The 25,395-nt window shown below is 42.4% G+C and overlaps 1 protein-coding gene across 1 annotated transcript in view; it reads right to left on the bottom strand.

The window, feature by feature from the left end:
* Positions 1–25,395, bottom strand: part of gc (GC vitamin D binding protein) — a 40,695-nt gene that overhangs the window by 1,977 nt on the left and 13,323 nt on the right. Inside the window, exons 5-10 of the mRNA XM_042101739.1 lie at positions 19,008–19,140; positions 11,582–11,670; positions 9,183–9,309; positions 8,372–8,571; positions 4,663–4,795; positions 2,310–2,404 (exon numbers count right to left, since the gene is read on the bottom strand). Of these exons, the coding sequence (XP_041957673.1) occupies positions 2,310–2,404; positions 4,663–4,795; positions 8,372–8,571; positions 9,183–9,309; positions 11,582–11,670; positions 19,008–19,140 (777 nt within the window). The remainder of the gene's footprint in view (positions 1–2,309; positions 2,405–4,662; positions 4,796–8,371; positions 8,572–9,182; positions 9,310–11,581; positions 11,671–19,007; positions 19,141–25,395) is intronic.

The following is a 25,395-nucleotide window of genomic DNA, read 5'->3' as shown; positions in this document are numbered from 1 at the left end:
TCCACACACATTTAAATGCACATATGAACACACACACACACACACACACACACAGCTACAAGCTATAAACCCGAATGGACAGATGCAAGTATGTCTGCCATACCTTTGTAGTCCCTGTGCTTAAATGTCCTGCATTAGCAAGGGAAGTCATGCTTGCTTTAACATTGTTGTCTTCAGATGCTGTTCTGTTACTCACATTATTATTATTATTCATAGCTCTGGTTATTATTTGCAAAAGGTCATTGCTGTGGAAATGCTGTTAGATCAGATTAGATTATATATAAGTTACTCATCTCAGAAGGGAAATAACAGTGTTCCAGAAACCATTTAAACACGAAAACACAAGACTCACATATAGATACAAAACCCATTAGACACAATCTGACATACAGTAGGACGTAGAGGAGACGTAGACTGAAATTGTTACTGCCAGGTAAAAAAAATGGAACTAGATGTACCGCAGAGCGGTACAAAATATGACCGCCGCCCAGTCCAGCACATGTTTTCCACAAAAATAAGTCACGCTGAAAGGCATATATGATTCTAACTGTCTCACAGAATTGCATTATGCACACTCAATTCTCACTGGTATCTGCTAGACAACAAGTACCAAAACATGATTAGTTCATAGATTTCACATGTAATATACATTTTATACAACCCCACCCCCATCTTGCCTGTTCATAATTCTGAGAAATTCTTGAATTGTGTGCATGTGTGCGTGTACATGTTTATGTTTATGTGTGGGTGGGTGTGTGTGCGTGTATGTGCATGTGCTTGTGTGTTTGCCTGTTTATGTGCCTGTGCATGTGCATGCATGTGTATATATGTCTACTGTGTGAGTATGTGTCATACGTAGGATTACTGTGAATGTCTGTGTGTGCGTGTGTATCTGTTTATGCACATGTGTGCATATGGAATGGGTTTACATGACCCGTGGAGGCAAACATACGCAAAAAATTGGTCATCCTAGGCCCTACGGTTCTCAAGATATTCACAGAAAACTGTGTCTGCCCTACCCTCCTTTCGGGGGGTCCAGTCCAGTGGGGGGGCTACAGATCAAAACGAAAAGTGATGGTTCCATGCTATCCATGTGAGGTTACATGCCCACCAAGTTTTGTGTACCCCGGTCTTTCAGTGTCCCGGGAATCCTTGTTGGTGTACGGTCACTAAATGTACACATAAATTATTTAATTGTAAGGCCCCCCATGAACGAAAGTCCACAAAACTTGGCATGCATTCGGAGGGTGTCATAATGATCCTACACTTTCAATTTCGTGCAGTTTTGACCATGTCAGCCAGAGATATTGTGATGAAAACACCTAATGTTTTGCTTTTTAATTTTTAACTAGGTGGCGCTATACATGAAATAAGTGGTAATGGGATAGGTTGACATGCCCCCTTAAGACCAACATACAAAAAAAATGTGGACCTCCTAGGCCCTACGGTTCTCGAGATATTCACAGAAAACTGTCTCCGGCCACCTACAGGCCAGTTGGTGTATAGTAACATAAATTAATTTATTGTGTGGCCCCCCATGAACGGAATTCCACGAAACTTGGTGTGCATTCAGAGGGTGTCATAATGATCCTACACTTCCAATTTCGTGAAGTTTTGACTATGTTAGGTCACAGATACCTGCGATTACAACACCTCATTTTTACTTTTTTGTGTTTAACTAGGTGGCGCTATACATGAAATGAGTGGTTATGGAATGGGTTGACATGGCCCTTTGAGATCAACATACAAAAAACAAAATGGTCCTCCTAAACCCTACGGTTCTCAAGATATTCACAGAAAACTGTGTCTGCCCTACCCCCCTTTCGGGGGGTCCAGTCCAGCGGGGGGGCTACAGATCAAAACGAAAAACGATGGTTCCATGCTATCCATGTGGGGTCTTACAGTGTCCCGGAAAACCTTGACGGAAATTTGGACATGTGAAAAAGAAAAAAAAAAGAAATCTGACTAAACCTATATGACCGCCGCTTCGCTGTGCGGCGGTCATAATTAAAAAATAAATCAGAATAATCTCACTGCCAGGTGCATAAATAGGATAATAGGATAAAAACAAAATTAGGATAGGAAAGCAAAATTTAGCTCTCATTGTGGCATTAAAAGTATGATAATACGAACAAAATGTAGATTATACAGTATGTCTAGTTTGGTCCTTGAGGTGGGGGGTCTATGGGGGGGGGGGGGGGGGGGCAGTGCCCTACTGGCTATCCCTCCTTCTCTCTCTCTGTTTTTCTCTCTCCTAGACCTGATTAATTTGTGTCCTGTGGAGTGTTAGTGTAAGGTGAATGACTTACATGACTTTGAAAGCTGGCATGCCAAGTTTGAAGTACTGTGTGCATTTTTCATCTGCCTTAGATAACAGTGTTATGATTTTCTTAACATCTCCATCCTAAGGTGTAACCAAACAGAGATAGGCAGAAAGAAAGACAAAGATAAAATGAACAAAAGACAAATGGACTGACATTATCATAAAAATTCAATTAGATACTCATTATCACATTATTATGCATTCCCTGAGGTGTGAGAAGATCCGGAAATGCTGCATGATTGATTTTACCGTTTTGTTTGTCCTAAAACAGAAGTTTTGGTTACTGAAGATAGACTTGTTCATCCTTGGGGAAGCAACTGACTATGGAGAGCTGCTGGTTTATCTAAACTGAAACATGAGGTTGGTTGATTAGCTTTACAGGGCCATAGTGTAACTACTGTTGTGAACTTGGAAACAGTACATTATTGCGTCACATTTTTCTATCCCACAAGCGATTGCTCATGGACTCATCCTGCAGACAGAGATGGCTTAAATGGATGGTTCGCTGTAGTATAGGGTCTATTTATGGATGATAACAAGTTCAAACTTTCGTTTAGGAGCAGAATTACGGAGCAAAATCAGTCGGAAGAAGTCTGACCGTTGTTTGCATTAGCAACGAGATGGCTTATAGCTTGTAGCACATAAAAATTTTAAACTCCTTGTCATCCATAAATAGACCCTAGGTTGTGCTTACAGCAAACCATCCCTTTAAGTATGAATGCTGTCTGAGATTAAATTGCTGCCGCTGTGAAGACACTAAGCAGTGTTTCCCTCTTTGTGATGTAGGTCTGCCAGGACTGATAATGTCATTTCACTCCATAATGACTAATTGCTAAACATTATTGTGGGTGGTGTGATTTTGTATAGAGCTCAACCCAATGCCTGCTGTAAGCTGCTTGTTTAAGTTACAACAGCTGTCAGAACTGAATGCCATAGCATAGAAAACACAAAATATATATATAATAGTAAGCTTCTTATCTAAGCTGTCAGGCTGTCCATTGTGGTCTCTAACACCTTTAGAAACTCTGACAAAATGATCTGGAATATCACAGACAAGCATACAGTCGATGCTGAGACAAGAGTGTAGCCTACACCCCCTCAGACATCAGCTGCAGTTTTATTCAGAGATAGAAATGTTAGCTTGTTATGTATGTTTGAATAAAGAGAGTTCTGACAACAACAAAAAAAACATGAATGCTAGGCAGAACTGACGTCTGTAGCCTACTCATTATAATTTGGCCCAGAGATGACCCAGAAGAGTGAGGCCTACTCTGCACCTGAGAGTGTTCAACAGAAACTAACATCTTGCTGCCATCTGCTGGCAAATTCCGCTTATGTCTAGGCTTCAGTTCTGGAGAATAATTAGGACCAAACGGCTGGCTAACAATGCCACCAACCTATACTTGTGGTCAGTATAGCCACTCTGCCACATCACACCAACTGGCTTCAGGATTATGCAGGATCTTGCAGCAGTTGTCACTAGGACACACCAGGGGAACACAGCAATGAGCAAGTGGGAGCAGCTCAAAAGAAGGTAATGGTGGATTGTAGTCCTTCTGTATGGTATCAGGACAACTCTCATGACCCAAGCCTCTCATCCTCGATAGACAAAGAAAGACCATATCTGACACTCAGGAAGACGAGGAGGAGGAAGAGTTGTTATGGGTAACGCGGGAGCACTCACACCAGAGCACTAATAAAGACATTATTTCAATCGCTGCCCGGAGGATATGGGGAGAACAGATGGCATCAGATGCCCCCACTCTCGCACCGCACACCCCTCGTCGGAAACGAGTAGCTGCGGCTACAATGCGTGTCAACGTTAATTAGCAGTCCGGTGAGACGGACAGCCCCGATGGTGTGAATGTTAATGAGGCCCTCAGCCAATCGCACTGGCCTCCCTCCAGCGGGATCCCTGTTATCACCCCGCTCTGCTACCCTATGCCGTGCCGGATGAAAGCGTCTCATGCTAATTGGGAGATGCTGTAATGAAGAGAGCAGAGGGTGTATGCTACATTTCCCTTCATCAAAGGGAGATACCAAACACCTGACATTGGCAGGGCTCCACTGATTAAATAGTGAGTCATCAGGAATGTGTACATAATATGTACTGTATGTCTCAGAGGTTGTTTATATAAATAAATTCAGCAAGACAAATGACTATTCTGGAGGAAAATAAAGGATGCAGTATTGTCTTTTGTCTGCTTTCTTTGAGATGGTAACAGTGGCAGTGTGACTTTTACCCACAAAGACAATTTCATACAGTATACAAAATAGTATTTATAGAAATATAGGAATTAAGGTCTGTTTGCATGTCTGTTGAGCGGATATTTGTTTACCTTCTGACTCATGCAGGTTTGGATGTCAGAGTCTGAGCAGCAGGCTTCAACTCTGTCTTTTACATGGTTCAGAGCTGTTGTGATGACTGGAACAGAGGTGGTGAGTTGCCTGGCTCCGATCTGGAATAAATATCTGAAAGAAATCAATCAAAGAGAGGAACTTGCGTGATTTATGCATGAATTCTGAAACATTTCCAACATCAGTGTACAGGATGGCATACACATTTCACATCACCACTTTTCAATTTTGATTAATAGCCTACCGGTATTCTAAAATAAATGCAACTTGTGGGTTACATACACATACACATCCCTCAAACCACGGTTACAGGAAAATAAAATACGCTACAGTAGGCTGTCAGATTGACTGAAGGAACTCTGATACACAGTTAGTCTACTGATTCAAACCTATATCACAGTATCCCTTTAGAAGATAGAGATCTTCAGTCATCTTGCAGTGTCAGAGAACTTGTATTACACTACCTCAAGGGAGGAAATCCCTACAGCAAACAACAGTTATGCTGGTGGTAGAACCGAATCAGAATTTGTGGACCATGCTCAAAGCTAATTAGTATTTACACACAAAACAGGAGTGATCAGGGTTGTGTTAGTCACATTTGATTGATTTGGTAATTGTGGGAAAACGACCCCTACATGCAGCTATAACATTCCTGTTAAAGGGAGTACAATAGATCTGAGAAAAAAATATATATATTACCTCACTAGTTCTATTTAACAGGGGGAAATAATGCTAATAAATGAGGTCAACATATATAAGGAATGGTCACACTAAATGAGGTGACCCTCATTTTTGTATCAGCAATGCCTTATTATTCATATCAACAATGTACTCATTTACAAACTCAAAATGACAACCTTGCTGAAGATGATGTTAGCACACCTTATTGTTAAGCAATGGATTACAGCACTGATAGATAACGTGATTTTCGAAGACAGCTCAGTCAATAACATGCTCACCTTGTCAGAGCTAGATGGGACAGAAGAATTTACATTTGAATTTCAAAAAATAATGACATCAAACCACCGGCCTGTAACTTAGTTTCTAAGGAAGTATGAAATAGATAGACTGCAGGGACTTCAAAATGTCATGACTTTTGAAATGAATGAAAGACCACACAGCCAGACTCAGACTGTTTCAGACTCTCTTTACATACACGCTGATATCTAAGGGCATATTTAGCAACAATGTGCTCTCTTGATGTTTATTCACTATTTATACAACAGTATCAGATGCAGTCAACCAATTTATTAATTTCTAAATTGACAAGAGGCTTTTCATTTCGTGTTTAATACACTTTATGACTTTAATGTTCCATCCCATTTATTCAAAGCGAGAGAGAGAGCATCAGCGATATCCTTTACCATCCCCACCCTCACCTGTGTGACATTAATTAATTGCAGCCCTTCAATGAAACAATAGGTACAGTATTTTGCAGAAACAATGGGACTACTACTGCAAAGAAGAGAGTTGAAAGAGTTTGTGAAAACCCATATTTATGCTATCCCTACTGAGCCCTATGTAAGTACAGTCAGTGTAAATAAAACATAGGCCCTACAGTATTAGAAGCTTCCCTGAAGCCCTCCTCGCCCCAGAAGATGCATCGTCCAGGAAAACATTGCCAATATGTAACCTGTACATATGTTTATTGTCCTATGAATTGAATAATGTATAAGATAGGATAATAACTGGAATGTTTATTTAATGTCCTGCCTGAATATGATGTTGGTAAGAGCCTTCATTTCTAGTTGTATGAATATTACACAGAACTGAACTGTAATGAAATATTTGTTTGAAATGAAAATGTATTTTGTTTTGGCTACCTGGTACCGGTACGTAGAGAGGTCACGTGAGATGTGCGGGAGGTTTTAAAAAGGGTAGCGGGGAGGCCAGACGGGAAGTGTGTTTTTTGGGAGAGTAAACGTTTACCAGAGATTATTGAAATAGACGCTGCATACAGGTTATTCTCTGCACATTTCGTGCGAAAAAAGGATTAACGCTTCTCCCGCTGGAGTGGCTACTGTGGGGAGAAACGAGGAAGCAGCGGGACATTTCGAACATTCAGGCCTTCGGTGTGGTGAGCCCGCGGTGTTTATTTTTCCTACGCTCTAGGCCTACAGTTTATTTTTGTGGATTTTTGATCACGGGACTATTGGATTATTGCATTTTTTTCTGTTTCGAGGAGTGACTCCTTTTTTTTCTCTGTTGGACATTGTGCGCACCTGGAGTTGTGGTAGCTCTTTATATGACTTTGGGGTTGGGGCTGGGTAGAACAAAGTGGTCAAGTTTAACTGTAGCCTACATGCTTGGACTGAACTACATATTTCTTTTTGGGGTAGGGGCTATTTTGTTAATTTTATGGGGTTTGTTGCATGTATGAAATTAAATCATTTAAGCGAGAGAAAAGTATAACGTGACTGTCACTAAACGGCAACTAAACTTAAAATCAAATGACCGGTGTCCGAATTATTTCCTTCTGAATTTAGTAGCGTTCATCTCGTATATAAAACATAGGGTTGAATTGTTACATATGGTGCCCCGTGTGAGGACCAAGTTATAGTAGTTATTTGTATTTTACTTACTTACTTAATTTACTAATTTAACCATTTAATTTTTTGGGAAAGTAAACGTTTACCAGTCGTTTACCATACAGGGTCATTCCACGTCAATTCAACCAGGGCCCACGCACTTGTCAAAGAAATCTGAAAAAATGACCAGGTGTACCTAAAATTTATGTCTTCTGAAGGCTTAAACAGAGCCCAGCCAAAAACTCCAATAAAATTTGTATCAACTTCTGACCATTCTGACCATGCAGGATTATACAGACCAAACGTGACGATTTTGCTACATACTATTCCTATTTATGTACCAGCATGCACAATTTGAGCCTCCTACATGGTTTAGTTCTTGCCTGTGGGCTTGTGAACTTTGACAAAAAAAAGAGGCCGAGCAAAATCGACACCCCCTCCCCCTATAAAACTGGCTGTATCTTGGAAAGTATTGATTTTACATAAGAGTAATTTTACAGTGTGTCTCCTGGGTAACATAGGTACACCTGGTAATTCTTTCAGAATTTTTTGAGACCTAAGTGCGTGGGCCCTGGTTGAACTGACGTGGAATGACCCTACAGTCATTACTGATACTGTTTTCCTGCAGGGCATAGTTGCCAATATTATATTGTACAATTCAATATACCACATATTAATTACATCATAGAATAATTATGCTGTAGTTAGTATGATTATGTTATAGTCTAATTCATTATCATTCAATCAGACTATGTTGCATTTTTTCTGTTTCATTTAGCTGCAGTAACTGGAAATGTCAAAATATGAAGGTTGGCCTTATTGATAATGCTGTGTGTTGTAACAGTGCTCCAACAAATTGCCACTGCTAGTACGGTTCAAAGTATGTCTGACGGGCACATCTGCCAATGCTAAAAATGTTCTTAAATACACACTTTGCTCTTTGACATAAGAGCTCCAAGGCACAGCAAATTCCACACTCGGGTTGTTTGCAGTGATGATGTCAACCTCTGCACTCTCAATAGTCTCGATAATTTCGAGCTCTGCCATAAAAGTCAACAATGAACATCTTAGACATGCAAAATGCCTAGTGCTTGGAAGATGAGATTTTGACATTTGCATTTATTGCAAGGTGCTTCTTTGCATGTGCTAAAGGCTTGGTTACCTCTCCGTTTCTTGTGGGCTGTCTGGCTGACAGAGGGACTGTGAGATGGGCTGGATGTCTGGAAGCGTCTGAGGCTGCCTCTTCAGGTTTTCAATGCATGTCAGTGTGTCCATGGGTGCCTTGCCACAACATTTCTGAAACTCCTCCGACATGGTGCCCAGCATCGATTCATCGCAGAGGCCCTTCTGGAATTCAGTGAACTGAAAGATAAATAAACATGTGTGTCAGACACTAACAAGCATGCGTGAAGAAAACGTGTTCATGCACTGTGTAGGGATTAGTGATTTCCCAGGGTATAAGAGAAGAAATAATAGAAAGATACATATTCCTTTAATCTCAACATTATACGTTTTTGCTTCATTACATTCTAATTCCACTAATAATGCAAAGAGAGATTTGTCTGAGTACGACAAATATTTGCCTTGCAGCATGTTTTTTTTTTAATCCACTGCCAAATAAACCCTGTAGGCGTTTATAAATCCAAATGGTTCTGTACCCTCTGTGCCTGACATCGGTTTCTTTGATTTCAGTCAGAATGTTTGTGCAATCTACGGCTGCCCATGCTCACATCCCTCATGACCCTCCGTCCTTCAGCACTTTGTTCTGCAAACACACTTCAGGGGCACTGGGCACACCAGAAGTCCACTTTGCACTGTGTGACATCTTCCTTTTGCTACACAGTTAGCATGTTGCCTTACTACAATACTGCATTACTGCACTGCTGTTCAATTTCTAGTTTTGATAGCACTGACGAGACGTGGCGTGGCTGTTTTTGTATTGCAGAGTAGTTAACTTTTGTTGGGTTTCTTACCTCTTGAATGATGCATTCCTGGTTTGGTTGTAAACAACATTTTGAGAGAGCATCTTGGAAGTCTTTTGCCATGGACTGGGCTTTTTCAAATGAAATCTTCAGAAGGGATCCAAAATACGCCGTCAAGCTGTTAAATGCAAATTTGTGCCTTCGTTCACATTAATTTGTCACACACATTTGTGCACCTGAAGGCTGGTGGTAAACTGATGTTTTCATGATTGGGTCATTCCACATCAGTTCAACCAGGGCCCACGCACTTAGGTCTCAAAAAATTCTGAAAAAATTACCAGGTGTACCTATGTTACCCAGGAGACACACTGTAAAATTACTCTTATGTAAGATCAATACTTTCCAAGATACATCCAGTTTTATAGGGGGAGGGGGTGTCGATTTTGCTCGGCCTCTTTTTTTTGTCAAAGTTCACAAGCCCACAGCGCAAGAACTAAACCATGTAGGAGGCTCAAATTGTGCATGCTGGTACATAAATAGGAATAGTATGTAGCAAAATCGTCACGTTTGGTCTGTATAATTCTGCATGGTCATAGCTGTCCCTCAAAGTTGATACAAATTTTATTGGAGTTTTTGGCTGGGCTCTGTTTAAGCCTTCAGAAGACATATTTTTACTCAACATAGGCTCTTGATTTATTTTTCTTACTGAGATAAGTAGAAACACTCTCACAAAAAACAATGAACAGAAAATAAATCCCTTTAGGGTCTGAACAGCAGACCTCACAAGTCTGAAAAATCATTTTGGTTATCATTTTCAGAGCACCCAAACACCTTGTGGGAATATACAAAGATTTTTTAAATAGGTTTTTCTTTATTCTCCATGATCCCTTCTTTTTGAAAACACCAATTTGACTTGTCTTATGTAAATCTTTCTTTTTTATTTTCCACCCTGAACATGAGCAAAATGCCCCATTGACATCAATATGTTTTATATAGAGTCACCACACTGCCACCTGTGGTTGTATAGAGTAACCTGTGGTAGCGCTATACAAAACATATTGATGTCAATGGTGCATTTTGCCCATGTTCAGGGTGGATAGTGAAAAAGAAAGAATTGCGTAAGACAAGTCAAATTGGTGTTTTTAAAAAGAAAAGATCATGGAGAATAAAGAAAAAAATATTTAAAAAATCTTTGTATATTCCCACAAGGTGTTTAGGTGCTCTGAAAATGAGAACCAAAATGATTTTTTAGACTTGTAAGGTCTGCTGTTCAGACCCTGAAATTATTTTTTTTCTGTTCATTGTTTTTTGTGAGTGTTTCTACTTATCTCAGTAAGGAAAATAAATCAAGAGCCTATGTTGAGTACAAATATGTCTTCTGAAGGCTTAAACAGAGCCCAGCCAAAAACTTCAATAAAATTTGTATCAACTTTGAGGGACGGCTATGACCATGCATGATTATCCAGACCAAATGTGACGATTTTGCTACATACTATTCCTATTTATGTACCAGCATGCAAAATTTGAGCCTCCTACATGGTTTAGTTCTTGCGCTGTGGGCTTGTGAACTTTGACAAAAAAAAGAGGCAGAACAAAATCGACGCCCCCTCCCCCTGTAAAACTGGCTGTATCTTGGAAAGTATTGATCTTACATAAGAGTAATTTTACAGTGTGTCTCCTAGGTAACATAGGTACACCTGGTAATTTTTTCAGAATTCTTTGAGAGCGAAGTGCGTGGGCCCTGGTTGAACTGACGTGGAATGACCCGATTAGATAAAAGTGACAAACTGTTACCACAGATGTCCTCCTTCCTAAAAATAAATATTCTAGTTTATGTGTCTATTGATGTTCCCTCAAAAATATGTCTCACTCTTGCTAGACAATTCGGCGAACAGGACTTCAGTGACAATGATCAAGGATCGATAATGTCCTTATTGTCCGCAAGTGGCAATCTGTAGGACAAACAGTATTATCCACACAAACCCCAGCCACACAAATCATAAGGCTATAAATATAACCTCAGCTGTCTGAAGGAGAACACAAGACGTTAACCAATGGAAAGTCTGCCTTCAGTGACGTCATCGATCTGAACCAGCCTGTAATCACCTGTCTCTGTAAGTAGGGATGTTTGCATGCCAGAATCTATATAAGGCCATGCCAGGTATTCTTTCTCCTTCTATTATTCAGTGCCTCGAGATCCTTGACCCGTGAAGAGGGAATTTTCCAATCCCGCTGCGAGTGATCTAAAGCTCCTGATCGCTGGACATTCGTCCCCCCCATGAGTCTCCCAGCACAACTCCTGCATACAGAGACGGATGATTATAGGCTAGTTCAGGTTGATGACATCACCGAAGGTGGACTTCCCATTCGAGTGAATGTGACTGAAAAAGAACACAATGACATGAAAGGACTCGATCTTAATAAGGAATGATATGGAGATACATATTTACCCAGTTTTGTATGACTTCATGTTGATGTTGTTGTGGCAGACATTTGATGTGAACCTCAGAAAAATGTTGAAATGTCTGCCTTGAAATCTCTGTGAAAGTGAGGGAAATATAAAAGCAGGCCAATACTTCACTGTTAGCTATTGATTATGGAACTAAAGCAATGACCCCGCTGTAAGACATTATTGCAAACTGATATACAGTATAGATCATGATTCGTGATGACACACCATGATTTTAAATAATATCACAATACTATAAGAGACAATTTGGTGCCTGACACTTCATTAGCATTTTATAGCTGACAATGGGCAGACATGCCTGAAAAGTGTTACATTCTCACACATAATAGGTCAGTCCTCTCACTAAAGTTGATGTCAGCATGTAGGTAAACAAAAACAAAAAAACATTTAAATTAGCTTCTCATAAGAAATCCACCATCATTGCACCCTCTAATGCAAATGATATCCAAAACCATGCTTACCGATGAAGGTCCCCTTGGGTAGCAACCCTGAATTCAGTCCAATTAGACTCTTCTGTTGTTATCCACAAGGCTAACCAGTGTTAAATTCTAATGCTTTACAGCCTTGGATTTTTAAATTAAAAACAAGGCTTCTGAGATTTAGAATCTGTGCCGTACTCAGTACTTTCTCCATTCTGGACAGTGACTACTCTCCTGCATGTAGTGTAGTTTCATCCTAACAGTAGAGTACAACCCTGGAAAGGCTTATTTTATCTGCCAAACCTACCAACCTGGTATTACAGAGACTGCCTGTCAATGCTAATCTAGGGCCCGTTTGGCAGCTGTATAGGTGGCGAGAAGCTATGTCAAGGCGGGGACTCTAAAATGGGTGAGACCTCTTCGGTGAAGTGAAATTGAATAAACCAATCACATGCAACCAGTGTTCTATCTATCTATCTATCTTTTATTAATTCAATTCGGCCTGACTGCCCACTTTATGCGTCTAACTTCTCTCTGGCCACAGTGCGCATGTCTGCAAAATACGCTGTCAAACTCGCACCCCTAGTGTGTTAAAGATGCAGTCAGAGATTGCACAGGAAGTCACGTTTATGTTTTAAATTATTAGCAGATGCTTTTGTCCAAAACAACGTACATTATATTTTAATCAAGGACCACACAAAACACACCAGAGAGGTAGTATGTATCACTGCTCAAAAAAATTAAAGAAACACTTTGAAAACACATCAGATACATCATGCTGGATATCTATGCTGATATGGACTGGTTAATGTGTTACGAAATGAAAGGAGGGTGTTGGATGGACCAAATCATAATGTCCGACTGTTCTGGTCAAAAATGACCGATTTACACATTCCCTGTACCATAAATATGGCATTTTTCATCAAATTGCCTCAAGACCTTATGATATCCTTCACAAAAGGCATTTGAACACATGACATTTATTGTGACTAATTTCTTTGAATTTTGAGTGATTTATTCAACTTGGTCACATTTTTTTTGTTTACGGTCAAAAATGACCGCCATAGGAAATGAATGCGAAAGAGGATAATTTTTATCAAGGATATGAAAAGGGCCAGTCACATTAGACGCGACATGCGCTATGAAATGCATTATAGTCTTGCGCGCGCAAAAACTGGTCTGCCGCTGCGCTGAGCAAAGCGCAGCACAAGCAGCATTTTGCTGCTTTGCCGCCCTTGCGCGTGCCGCGGTCAAGTTCAATCAGGTTGTACCGCGGTGCGCTGAACATGTAAGTCATTGGTATTTTGCGCTGAGCCCAGCGGCAGGCACAACAAAAATCTTTGGGACGTTACTTCAACCAAGAGCAACCTAGCGGCGAGCGCAGCGCATACCGTGTACAATGTGATAGCCCCTTATAAGACATCTCCATACACGCACTCCTACAACTTTCCTGTGCTTGTGTGCCCATTCTACACAAGAATCATACTTTCCGCAAAAAAAGCTTAGAGTAATTTATGGGAGCCCAGTGTTTTCTTGAACTAATGTAGGCTGCTTCTCTCCCAATGTGAACCACACCTGCCAAACAAATCAATCTTGTGTAAATTATAGGAACCATGTGAGCAAATATATTGCCTATACTTTTAAGTAAACTGGCAAATGTATTGTCTGCATTTGTTAGAAACGGAGTTATATGTAATACTTTACTTTTTAATTATGCTGGCTGTGTCTGTTTCTTTCCACACTTGCAACTGCTTGTACACTTTATGTGTGCCTCCTAATTTATTATTTCATTCTACTTTCTTTTTACTTTTAATCCTGCCTACCTCCCTTCTTTATCCTACAATGTTCAGTCACAGTGCTTTGAGTACATGATAAAGTGCTCTACAAATAAAATGCAATCAGAGTGCAGATTTTGTACTGGGGTTTGAGGCCAGGTGGAGTGACCGCTTTCTCCTGTCGCTACATGATGCCAGAAGTGAAAGGGCTTGCTGTGATGCTAATGGAAGTGCTAATGGAAGTTTGAGCTGTACGAGGGACCCCTAGGTCAGGTTGACTCCTGTATGAGGGCCCCCATGAAAAGGCGATGCATTAGTGAGGCACCCTGTGTCTGTGATTAACAGTGGATGGAAGAGGGGCCCCTGTTTGTGTGAAGTGCATGCAGTGTTTCCCCTAGAATTGTTTTTCCAGCAGCGGTGCTGTTGATCGTAGGAAGACCCCCCCTCCCCCCCCAAAAAAAGAGAGAAAAAATCGAAAAAATGACTCCTTAAATGGTGACTTCTGGTGGATTTTGTGAAAGAAAGAAAAGAAAATTGAGTTACAAATTATGACATAACCATCAGCACAAGCATTTACAAAGCATGATTATTGCAGTACTTGAACAGGATTATTCATGTTTTTCTTTCACCTTTTTCATTTACATTATTAGTATTAGCCACTAGTAATAATTAGTATTAGCAACTGTACACTGTAGGCCACTGTACAAACTATTACTATTTAGAATATACAGTGCTGTGCATAAGTTAAGACATTTATATATAATAACATTTATTTGTTTACGATACATGATACATTAAAAAATAATTGATGTCCTATTTTTTTTTAATTAAGGCATTAAGACAAAAGGCAAAATATGTTTTTTATTCCTCCCTTTAGCCAATTTCAGCATGGGTGTCTTAACCTTTGCACAGCACTGTATAAGCTACAGTATATAGACTTCTCTTAATGCCATTACACTGTATTGGTGCTGTGCAAGTTGAATTGAGTGCCTGTCACTTTAATGCCGTGACGGCCCGTGACGCTGGCTTGATTATCACGGTTTTAGTGATTGTAGCGTTGTTGTGCATGGTGCATAAGAATATGTGGATGAAATGAATTATGTTTCCCATGTCATTTGGTAAAATAAATGGTAAAAAATTTGAAGAAAATCTATCTTGGATTAGCAGATAAGTGTCTTGTATCATATCTATAATTTTGGTGAGCTCTACAGGAATTACAAACTATCTCAGATGTAAATGCTTGCGTATCCAATAGGCTAGCTAGACCTTAGTTACACAGCCTAGGTATGTTAGCAACACAGGGCTTGAAAGCATTGCCTGTATCACAAACAAAAACGAAACAATGCGTGGAATTTATCTGGGAATAGGCTACTGAAGGTAGGGGCGAGCTATCTCGCTGGCGTGTTTAATTTGGTTCCTTGGTTAACATAAGGTATGCTACGTTTTTTTCCACAAAATTGCGTCTGCTAATAAACTTAAACATCAACACAAACAAGCGTGATCTCCTGTGGAATCCCTGACTGCGCCTTCAACGTTAGCCTACTATTATTTGTTGACATGAAACCTGAACGAACGGCAGCTGTTCCTGAAGTAAACTTGCGTCTTTTTTTTTTTTATATTAGGCAACTTTTTTTGCAGTGGCGCTTGAATTCCAGGAGCGGCGCTGCACCGCTGATGAATACATTGTAGGGGAAACACTGGCATGAGTGTGTTTCATGAAGTTTTACAAAATGCCAGCGCTATGGTTGAGTATGTGCCCTGACTACCATACCAACATCCATTGAGGCAACAAATCTTAAAAATATATACATAAAAAATATTATTATTATTACTACTTTTCTAGTGTACATTTTTAATTTATGTTTAAGTTTTACCACTTTGCCGCCCTTGTGCGTGCCGTGGTCAAAGTTCAATCAGGTTGTACCGCGGCACGCTGTAAGTCATTGGTATTTTGCGCTGAGCCCAGCGGCAAGCACAACAAAAATCTTTGGGACGTTACCTCATCAAGAGCAACCTAGCGGTGAGCGCAGCGCATACCGTGTACAATGTGATAGCCCCTTAAGACATCTCCATACACGCACTCCTACAAATAAGAGCAATTAAAACTGTACAGTCAAATTTGACCGTGAACAGTAAATTAAGGGGGGTAGCAACGAACAGTGTTTATAGGTTAAGTCAGGGAAGTGTGGGGGACAGTCAATGGTATGAATTAATTTATCCTCCTGGGGGGTATTCCAGAAAGCAGGTTTACTGGCTTAACTGGGTATGTTAACCCAGAGTTAGCGGTAAACCTGGGATTTCAGTTCCAGAATGCTCAAAAATGATCAGGCTATGTAAGTAACTATGGTAACATAGGCTCTGAACTGAACTGGGTATGTAAACCCAGAGTAAACGATAAACCTGGGATTTCAGTTCCAGAAAGCTCAAAAAGGCTTTTAGACTCTGAACTTAACCTGGTAGGGGGTAGGTTATGTTCGGTTATTTCAGTGCATGTTCAATCAGGCCGCTATTTTTACACTTGTCACACAATGGCGTTTCATTTTGACGAAGGCCTGATTGACAAAGAAGCACAAAATCATGTCATTTTCATCTGTGCAATTCACCGTGAGAGGGCGATAAGACCACAACATCACATGATGGCCTATCCATTCTTTTCCAAACGAGTTTTTCAAAAGCGCTAGAGTTTTTCAGCTGAATCCTAATATAGGCTACTTGAAAAGCATTCTCCATCCCTACATTACGCATGGTGGATTAGAATAGAATAAAATAAATCTTTAATGTAGGCTAGCTAGCCTACACCATAGTGGATATTTGTGTTTGGCTCACCAGACAGATGGACAAACAACATCTCAGACATATTGAAGATATAATTAAAACAAGTACAGTACAAAAAAGGGGAAACAGCCTATAGAAAATGAATAAATAAGTTTAAATATAGCTGTACAGCTCAGCCGGGTATGCATGTTGTCACTAAGTTTGGTTAAGAATGCTGATGGCATTTGGGATAAAATATTTTTTTAATAGGCTACACACGCTCTCCGACTGGGAGTTTTTGTAGTGTTGGAGACGCAGAGCATATCGGCAAGCTGTCGGTCGGTGCGTAAAGTTTGCCTTGCGCTAAAGCAGTTCCTGCGCAACATTCGTTTTCCTGGACACAAACCCACGAGGATCATTAAAGTGTAGTTTCACCAACTGGCAGGTCAGCATCACTTATTACATTTTCCAAATGTGCACCAAAATGTGTCCAATACCATGCCTTCCGACATTCACCCTTCCGATGATGGAACGCAAAAGTTTAACTTGGCCCACAGCTGCAGGACCCGCGTTAAAATAGAAAATTACATTTGGGATTCTCAAAGAATTCTATGGCCCACTCTGTTACAACTAGGCTAGTTTAAGAAAGCATCATTCAAAGCAGTCAATACAATAGGCCTACGTGATGTCCAGTGAATTATTTAATTGTTCTTTTGACATTAAATAGGCTATCTTAAACATACGCATTTACACGGTCAGTTAGGCTATTCTCTGCCAAGCAAGGTCTGGGACGCAGGTGCTTAAGTATTGCTCTTTTTTTTTTTTTATTACAGTTCTCTCCTCGTAAGCCTCGACTACTCCACCTCTGAAAAATACGGTGCTCTTCCTTTCGCCGGTTTCACTCATGGTTTCGACTCTCAATAGATGATGCCTTTATAAGTTCGCCGTGAACGCGCACAACTCTAGTTTATCTAACACAGGGTTGATTGAACTAACTGGTAACTGGTGTTTTGGAACCGACAGCTCGTGTTTAGTCGCCACAGGTTCAGACAACCCAGAGGTTAAGTTTTATCTCCGTGTTTGTTAAACCTCCTTTCTGGAATACCCCTCTGGAATTGCCTGCACAATCTTGCCCCATATGGCCATCGTTGTGCACCAGGAGAAACCCAAGGCCCACTGCACCAGTACAGGGTCAGAATATTTCATCCCGATACCTAAGAGCAGTGAGTGTGCTGTTGTCCTGCCCACAGAGGTCTGTGCATCCCTCCAAGGGTATGCCTCCCCAGACCATTACTGAGCCACTACCAATCCGGTCATGCTGAATGATGTTGCAGGCAGCATCATGTTCTCCACGACATCTCCAGACCCTTTCATGTCTGTCACATGTGCTCAGGGTGAACCTGCTCTCATCTGTGAAAAGCACAGGGCGCTAGTGGCAGACCTGCCAATTTTGTATTTTATGGCAAAGGTCCCTCAAGAGGCCATCGGGCCCTCAGGCCACCTTCATGAAGTCTGTCTCTGGCCACACGGTCAGAAACATTCACACCAGTGACCTGCTAGAGGTCATTCTGTAGGGCTCTAGCAGGGCTCCTACTGTTCCTCCTTGCATAAAGGAGCAGATACTGGTCCTGCTACTGGGTTAAGGACCTTCTACCACCCTGCCCTGCTCTCCTAGAGCAACTGCCTGTCTCCTGGAATCTCTTCCATGCTTTTGAGACTACGCTGGGAGACACAGCAATCTTTCTGCCAATGGAACATATTGATGTGCCATTCTGGAGGAGTTGGACTACCTGTGCAACCTCTGTAGGCTCCAGATACTGGCTTATGCTACCAGTAGTAACACTGACACTATCCAAATGCAACACTAGTGAAAAATCAGTCAAGAAGGATAAATATGGAAAAATTACCAGTTGCCACCACCTGTAAAACCATTCCTGTTTTGGGGGTCGTCTCAGTTGGCCCTCTAGTACACCTGTAGTAAATTTTGTTGACATCAAAGCAGGTGAACCTGATTCACAACCACCTCTGTTGCATAACTGGCCAGATCAATATCCCACAAATGTGACTGACTTGATGCTATACTCCTTTGGCCAAGTGTTCCCTTTATTTTTTTGAGCAGTGTATATATCAGATATACAGTATAAGGAATATATTTTGAGATAAATGTTTCAGATTCATATACAGTATATGTCAACACTTCAAGCGGAAGCTTCAAGCCCAAAAAAGTTCTGGATTTGGGCTTTCCCCACTATCCACAGATGGCACGATGATGATGGCACTTCTGTCACATCTGCCAATTAAGACATCTCTGCAGCTTTCCCTGGAATTCCATCTGAAGCTGGCATGAGAGTCTTAAAAGGGCACAGCCATACCTCAGTGTAAAAGCACTTGGTGGAGGGCGCAGGCTTACCTCAGCATACCTCAGTGAAAAAACACTTGGTGGAGGGAACAGGCTTACCTCAGTGAAAAAGCACATGGCAGAGGGCGCAGGCTTGCAGCATTTCTCCAGCATCCTCAGTTGGCTTCCCGTGGCATTGAGCACGAGCCCCGTGGGTGCACTGCGGTGCCGGCGAGCCAACTCATACATGTACCTGACAAGGGGGAAAACGGCAAGAGGGGTCACCTCAGCAGCACTGTGACAGAGGTCATTGGGGATTAGTGGGGCCCTGTGGGACTCCCTCACAGAGAGAAACCTGGAAATGAGAGCTTTGAGAATGCATATTTTGTCCACTACTGAGCTGAGCACCACTCCACTGAGCTGAAGCCAGGGGGGTGGGTGCAGCCATAATGGGCAAAACAGATCTCAAAAGATATTGGCTTGATCCTTCAACCATTTTCATGTAAAGGTCCTAAGGATTAGAACCTTAATATGGATGAATTGCCCACTTCTAACAATTTAATTCAACACATTCACTTCCCTACACGTGGTGACAACACACTGGATCACTGCTACACACAGTTCAAGAACAGTTACAAAGCGAAGTCTCTACCAGCTTTCGGAAAATCAGATCATGCCGCTGTTTTTCTACTGCCTATGTACAAACAGAGATGTCGGACGGACCCCCCAGTGACTAAGGAGGTCAAGCGCTGGACTGACCAATCGGAAGTCAGGCTACAGGACGCCCTTAGCAACGTTGACTGGGAGATGTTCAAGACGAACTCTGCTGACATCAATGAGTTTACGGAAGTATCATTGAGTTACATCAATATGCTAACTGATTCCATCATCCCAACTGTAAAGATCCGAAGCTTCCCTAACCAGAAGCCATGGGTGGATAGAGAAGTGAGAACGGCATTAAAGACACGCACCATGACTTATAATGCTGGGCTTATTTCAGGGAATATGACTGGTTACAAAGCAGCATCTTATAGTTTTACGTAGAGCTATTAAAGATGCAATGCCGCGCTATAGAGACAGAGTTGGAGCTGATTTCTTGGAGGGTGATCCAGCACGAGTGTGGAAAGGACTCCGAACCATCACTGGCTTTGAAAGAAAGTCCCCTCCTATGATGAATGTGAGTAAAGCCCTCCCTGATGAACTAAATGCTTTTTATGCTCGCTTTGACATGAAAAACACAGACTATCTTGCACTAACTGCAGCATGTGAAGCAAATGAGGATGCACCTTTCTGTGTCTCTGAGGTCGATGTGAGCAATGCCTTTAGGAAGGTTAATTGTAGAAAAGCTGCTGGACCGGATGGAATTTCTAACAGGGTTTTGAAATCCTGCGCTGCTCAGTTAGCTCCTGTGTTCACTTATATCTTAACACATCATTGGCTCAAGAGACAGTTCCTACTTGCCTCAAGCAGTCTGTTATTGTTCCAGTACCGAAAAACAAAAGTCCATCATGTCTGAATGACTACCGCCCAGTAGCCCTGACGTCTACAGTGATGAAGTGTTTTGAGAAGCTTGTGAAAAACATTATCTGCTCATCCCTTTCTGCCTCCTTCGACCCCCTCCAATTTGCTTACAGAGCCAACAGGTCTACAGAGGATGCCATCTCAAACCTCATGCACACCACCTTAACTCACCTGGAGGAGGGGAATGGGAATTATGTGAGGATGCTGTTCATTGACTTTAGTTCAGCATTCAACACGATAGTACCTCTCACCTTGGTCACAAAGATGAAGGCCTTAAGACTGAACACCACCCTGTGTCACTGGATATTTGACTTCCTCACCAACCGTTCACAAGTGGTTAGAGTGGGGGGTCTGACATCTGACTCATTAACCATCAGCACTGGTGCTCCCCAAGGCTGTGTTTTGAGTCCACTGCTGTACAACATCTACACACATGACTGCAAAGCCAACAGTAGTCATACCTCCATCATCAAGTTTGCAGATGACACAGTGATCTTGGGCCTGATTAGTAACAACAATGAACAGCTCTACTTGGATCAGGTTGATGAGGTGGCACAGTGGTGTCAATCTAACAGCTTGACACTGAATATCAATAAAACCAAGGAAATGGTAGTGGATTACAGAAGGCAGCAGCAGAACTACAGTTACACCCCACTAATGATCAGCGGGCAACCTGTAGAGAGAGACACAAGTTTTAAATACCTTGGTGTCCACATTACTGAAAACATGGACTGTTAACACTCAATATGTTCTGAAGAAGTCCAGACAACGACTCTACTTCCTTCGTCAGCTAAGGAAATTCAAAGTTTCTACATCCATCATGAAGGCCTTCTACACTTCAGCGGTTGAGAGTGTTCTAACTGGTAGCATCATCACCTGGTATGGGAACTCCACAGTTAGAGATTGTAGTACTCTGCAGAGAGTAGTGCGCTCAGCTGAACGTACTATAAGAACTCAACTCCCTGCTCTACAAGATATCTATTCCAGAAGAGTACTCCTAAGAGCCCAAAAGATTCTGAAGGACTCTTCTCATCCTAACAATGGATTATTCCTACCGCTGAAATCAAGAAGACGCCTATGTAGTCACAAAGCCAGAACTGAGAGACTCGGGAGAAGTTTTTATCCCCAGGCCATCCGAACTCTGAACTCACACTATACTGACTTTGCACACATTCACTCCTCAGCACTCTCAAACATTTCCCAACTCTGAACTCACACTATACTGACTTTGCACTCATTCACTCCTCAGCACTCATGACCCCCCCCCACACACACACACCTACACACACCTACAAGACTTTTAGCACTTTTACATCCCTCACCCTATGCTACAGACCTTTTATTTATTTTCTTATTTCATCACACGTCAAAACACACACACACACACACACACACACACACACACACACATATCTGATTTTCTCCAACTTTTGCACATCTCCATAGAACTTTTTATTTATTATTTTTGATTTCTCCTCCATCTACCCATGTCCTTGATTGCCTATAGCCTTTCTGCCCCCCCATCCCCAACACACACACAAAAAACACACTTACATCATCACTGTCATCACCTCACATACATACAGCACACTGCTTGCTACAGTAAACCTCCTCTACATACTTGCTGCACACTGCCCCCCCCCCCCCCCTACATACACAACACATTGTCTTCAGGATCTTCTCCAACACACATCCTCTACATACTTACAACACACTGCCCCCACCTACCCACACACACACACGCAGTCACTGCTCCACTCCCCTCCCGCCCACACACATCTTCACGGTCATCACTCACATACATCATACATACAGTACTCTGCTTGCAATAGAAGTCCCTTCACCATACTTGCAGTACACTGCCCCCCCCCCCCCCCCCCCCCTACATACACAGCACATTATTTCATAAGGAAGCTTCTCCAACACACGTCCCCAACATACTACAGCACACCCCCAGAGAGTCCTAAGGGCTTCTACATACTCGACGCACCCGACCGGTAGCGTGACACCGTGACGTCAAGATGACAGATCTTGCTGGCGCGCCAAGATTTTAGCCAGGTAGCGCGAGGTAGCGCACCACTCATCCCCCCCCCCCCCCCCCCCAAAACACAGCACATTGTCTCATGAGGAAGCTTCTCCAACACACATATTGCACACTGCCCTCTCCCCACATACACAGCACACTATCCCATCTCCCCTGTCATCCCCCCAACACACACACCAAGACCCCTGGCAGTTGGGTTAGCCCCTTGAGCCGTGGATCTGCCCAAGGTTTCTTCCTTGGTAAGGGAGTTTTTCCTTGCTCCTGTTGCTCTTGGGTGCTCCTTGTTGGTGCCCCCCCCCCCCCCAATCCCAATCCTCCCCCACCTTTCTTATGCAGCCCTTGCCGCTTAATCTACTAAACCCCTCTTCTACTGCACTCCCCCCCCCCCCCCCCCCATTAATGCACAAATAAGCTGACACCAGACATAATTTCACTGCATTTCTTACTTCCAGTAACTATATAGCCTGGGTGTTTCCATGCTGCCTTGCGCGCGATTTGATTCACGCTGCTAAGGCAGCCTGGAGACCATGGAGCAAATTTTCGCCTTAGATAGGGGACCAATCACAGAACAAGGGGGAAAGCAAGACGATGATGTGCTATGCACAGACGCATTTGATAGACATCTGTGGCACCCAATAAAGGGATCTGGGCATTTTTTTCAAATACGAGAAAATTAACGTTTGGTTCCCAGACCACGTCTCATTGAGAAGTGGTGGCGCTAGCCAGGCTAGTAACTATATGCATGTGACGATAAACTTCCTTGTATCCTTGTACAAACAGGGGAGGAGAGTGCAAGTTGAAATGAGAGCATGGAGAGTGAGTGTTTTCTCTACCTCGGGCTGAGCTGGGTGTGGAAAAATAAAATCTCATCTTATGACTTGTATGTGGTCACATTAATAATAATAATAATAATAATAATAATAATAATAATAACTTGGTTTTATATAGCGCCTTTCAAGTAACCCAAGGTCGCTTTACAAAAGAGATAGGGCAGGGGAATAGAGGGGAGAAGAGAGGGGTAGGTAGAAGTGGGGTTGGGGGCAGGGTCGTTAAGGACCATAGGCCTCAGTGAATAAATGTGATTTTAGGTGCTTTTTGAACGTAGCCAGTGTGGGGGCTTGGCGGATATGGAGAGGTAGACTGTTCCAAAGGGTGGGGGCAGCAACACAGAAGGCTCTGTCACCAAAAGTCTGTAGCCTGGAACGGGGGATGACAAGCGGGTCCTTGACAGAGGACCTCAGGGACCTTGGCTGGGAGTGATGCTGGATGAGATCGGAGAGGTACTGGGGAGCAAGAGCATTGAGGGATTTGTATGTAAGGAGTAAGATTTTGTAGGTGATGCGTGACTTCACCGGGAGCCAGTGAAGCTGCTTGAGTGTGGGGGTAATGTGTTGCCATCGCTTTGTGTGTGTGAGGATCCTGGCAGCCGAGTTTTGGACACGCTGTAGCTTGTCCAGTGCTTTGGTGGGAAGACCATAAAGGACAACGTTACAGTAGTCCAGACGGGAGGTGATTAAGGCATGTGTCAGTCTCCGCAACAGTGTCTGACAGTGAGGGCCAGAGTCTGCAGATGTTTTTGAGGAGGAAGAAGGCGGATTTGGTGATGTTACTGATGTGAGCTTGGAGTGAGAGGTTGCAGTCCAGAGTCACACCCAAGTTACGCACTTCTTGGGAGGGCCTGATGGTAAAGCCATCTATGTTCAATAAGACGTCCCCAACTTTCTTGGACAAAGACGGAGGGGCCACCACCATGAGCTCTGTCTTGTTGTTGTTGAGTTTGAGCAGGTTGGTGGCCATCCAAGTCTTTATGTCATGCAGGCAGTGAACTAGTGATAGGGGAGGGAGATTGGTAGATGGTTTAGCGCTAATGTAAAGCTGGGTGTCGTCAGCATAGCAGTGGAAAATGAGCCCATGCTGACGGATGATCTGGCCGAGAGGGAGCATATAGATGGTGAACAGCAGGGGGCCAAGCACTGAGCCTTGGGGCACGCCGTGGTTGACTGGAGCTGGGGTCGAGTTGGAATTCTTGATAGTGATATATTGCGTCCTAGTGAAGAGGTAGGAGTGAAACCAGGAGAGAGCGGAGTCAGAGAGTCCTAAGGGCTTCTACATACTCGACGCACCCGACCGGTAGCGCGACACCGTGACGTCAAGATGACAGATCTTGCTGGCGCGCCAGGATTTTAGCCAGGTAGCGCGAGGTAGCGCACCACTAATTTTTTTTCAGACGAGCGCGACAAAGCGGAAACAGGAAGATGGACTAGTTCGAGGGCAAGCGAGAGTTGCAGTCTTTTGTTACAGTCGTGAATTTTTAATAGTTTGCTGGATAAGTTAGCAAAGTTACCAGTGAGAGTTGCAACACATGGAATTAAGTGGAAAGAATAGAAACGATTTATTTTCAAACAAAGGATATCTATTAAGGCCTGAACAAAATCTCTTTCCACTTCAGGAATTACACAAACTCAGCCAGCTGCTAGCTAGCTAGCCAGCTAACTAAACTGTTTAAATTATTAAAATTTCCCTCGGGATGACTAAAGTATCTATCTATATATCCATCTATCTATCTACCTGTGCGCACACCTTGGAAACTAAATGATAATGATGGTGGTAGTTATGAATAGTAGCAACCAAAGTCTTAAGTACCATCACAGAGGCTAGCTAATAGCAGAGCCCGTTTACATTCTCTGCTACTAGTGTTTCTTAAAGGTCTCATACACTGAGAAACCGTTTAATACTTGTTACTTTCGAAATACTATAGCTCACTCCAAGTTGCATATGCATGCTGTACGTGAAAATGATCTTCTACCCCCATTGCCCGCATTAGAATGAAAGAAAATACATGGAAAAACAAGCGAATCAGAAAGAGCCCTTCCCAATGAGGCCGAAGGGAAAATGATTATTCATGGCCTCGCCCACCTTGGCTTGTGACCGCCTACAGGAAGA

The sequence above is a fragment of the Alosa sapidissima genome, chromosome 8 (genome assembly GCF_018492685.1).
Source record: "Alosa sapidissima isolate fAloSap1 chromosome 8, fAloSap1.pri, whole genome shotgun sequence".
Taxonomy (NCBI): domain Eukaryota; kingdom Metazoa; phylum Chordata; class Actinopteri; order Clupeiformes; family Clupeidae; genus Alosa; species Alosa sapidissima.
This window is presented reverse-complemented; position numbering and strand designations above follow the sequence as displayed.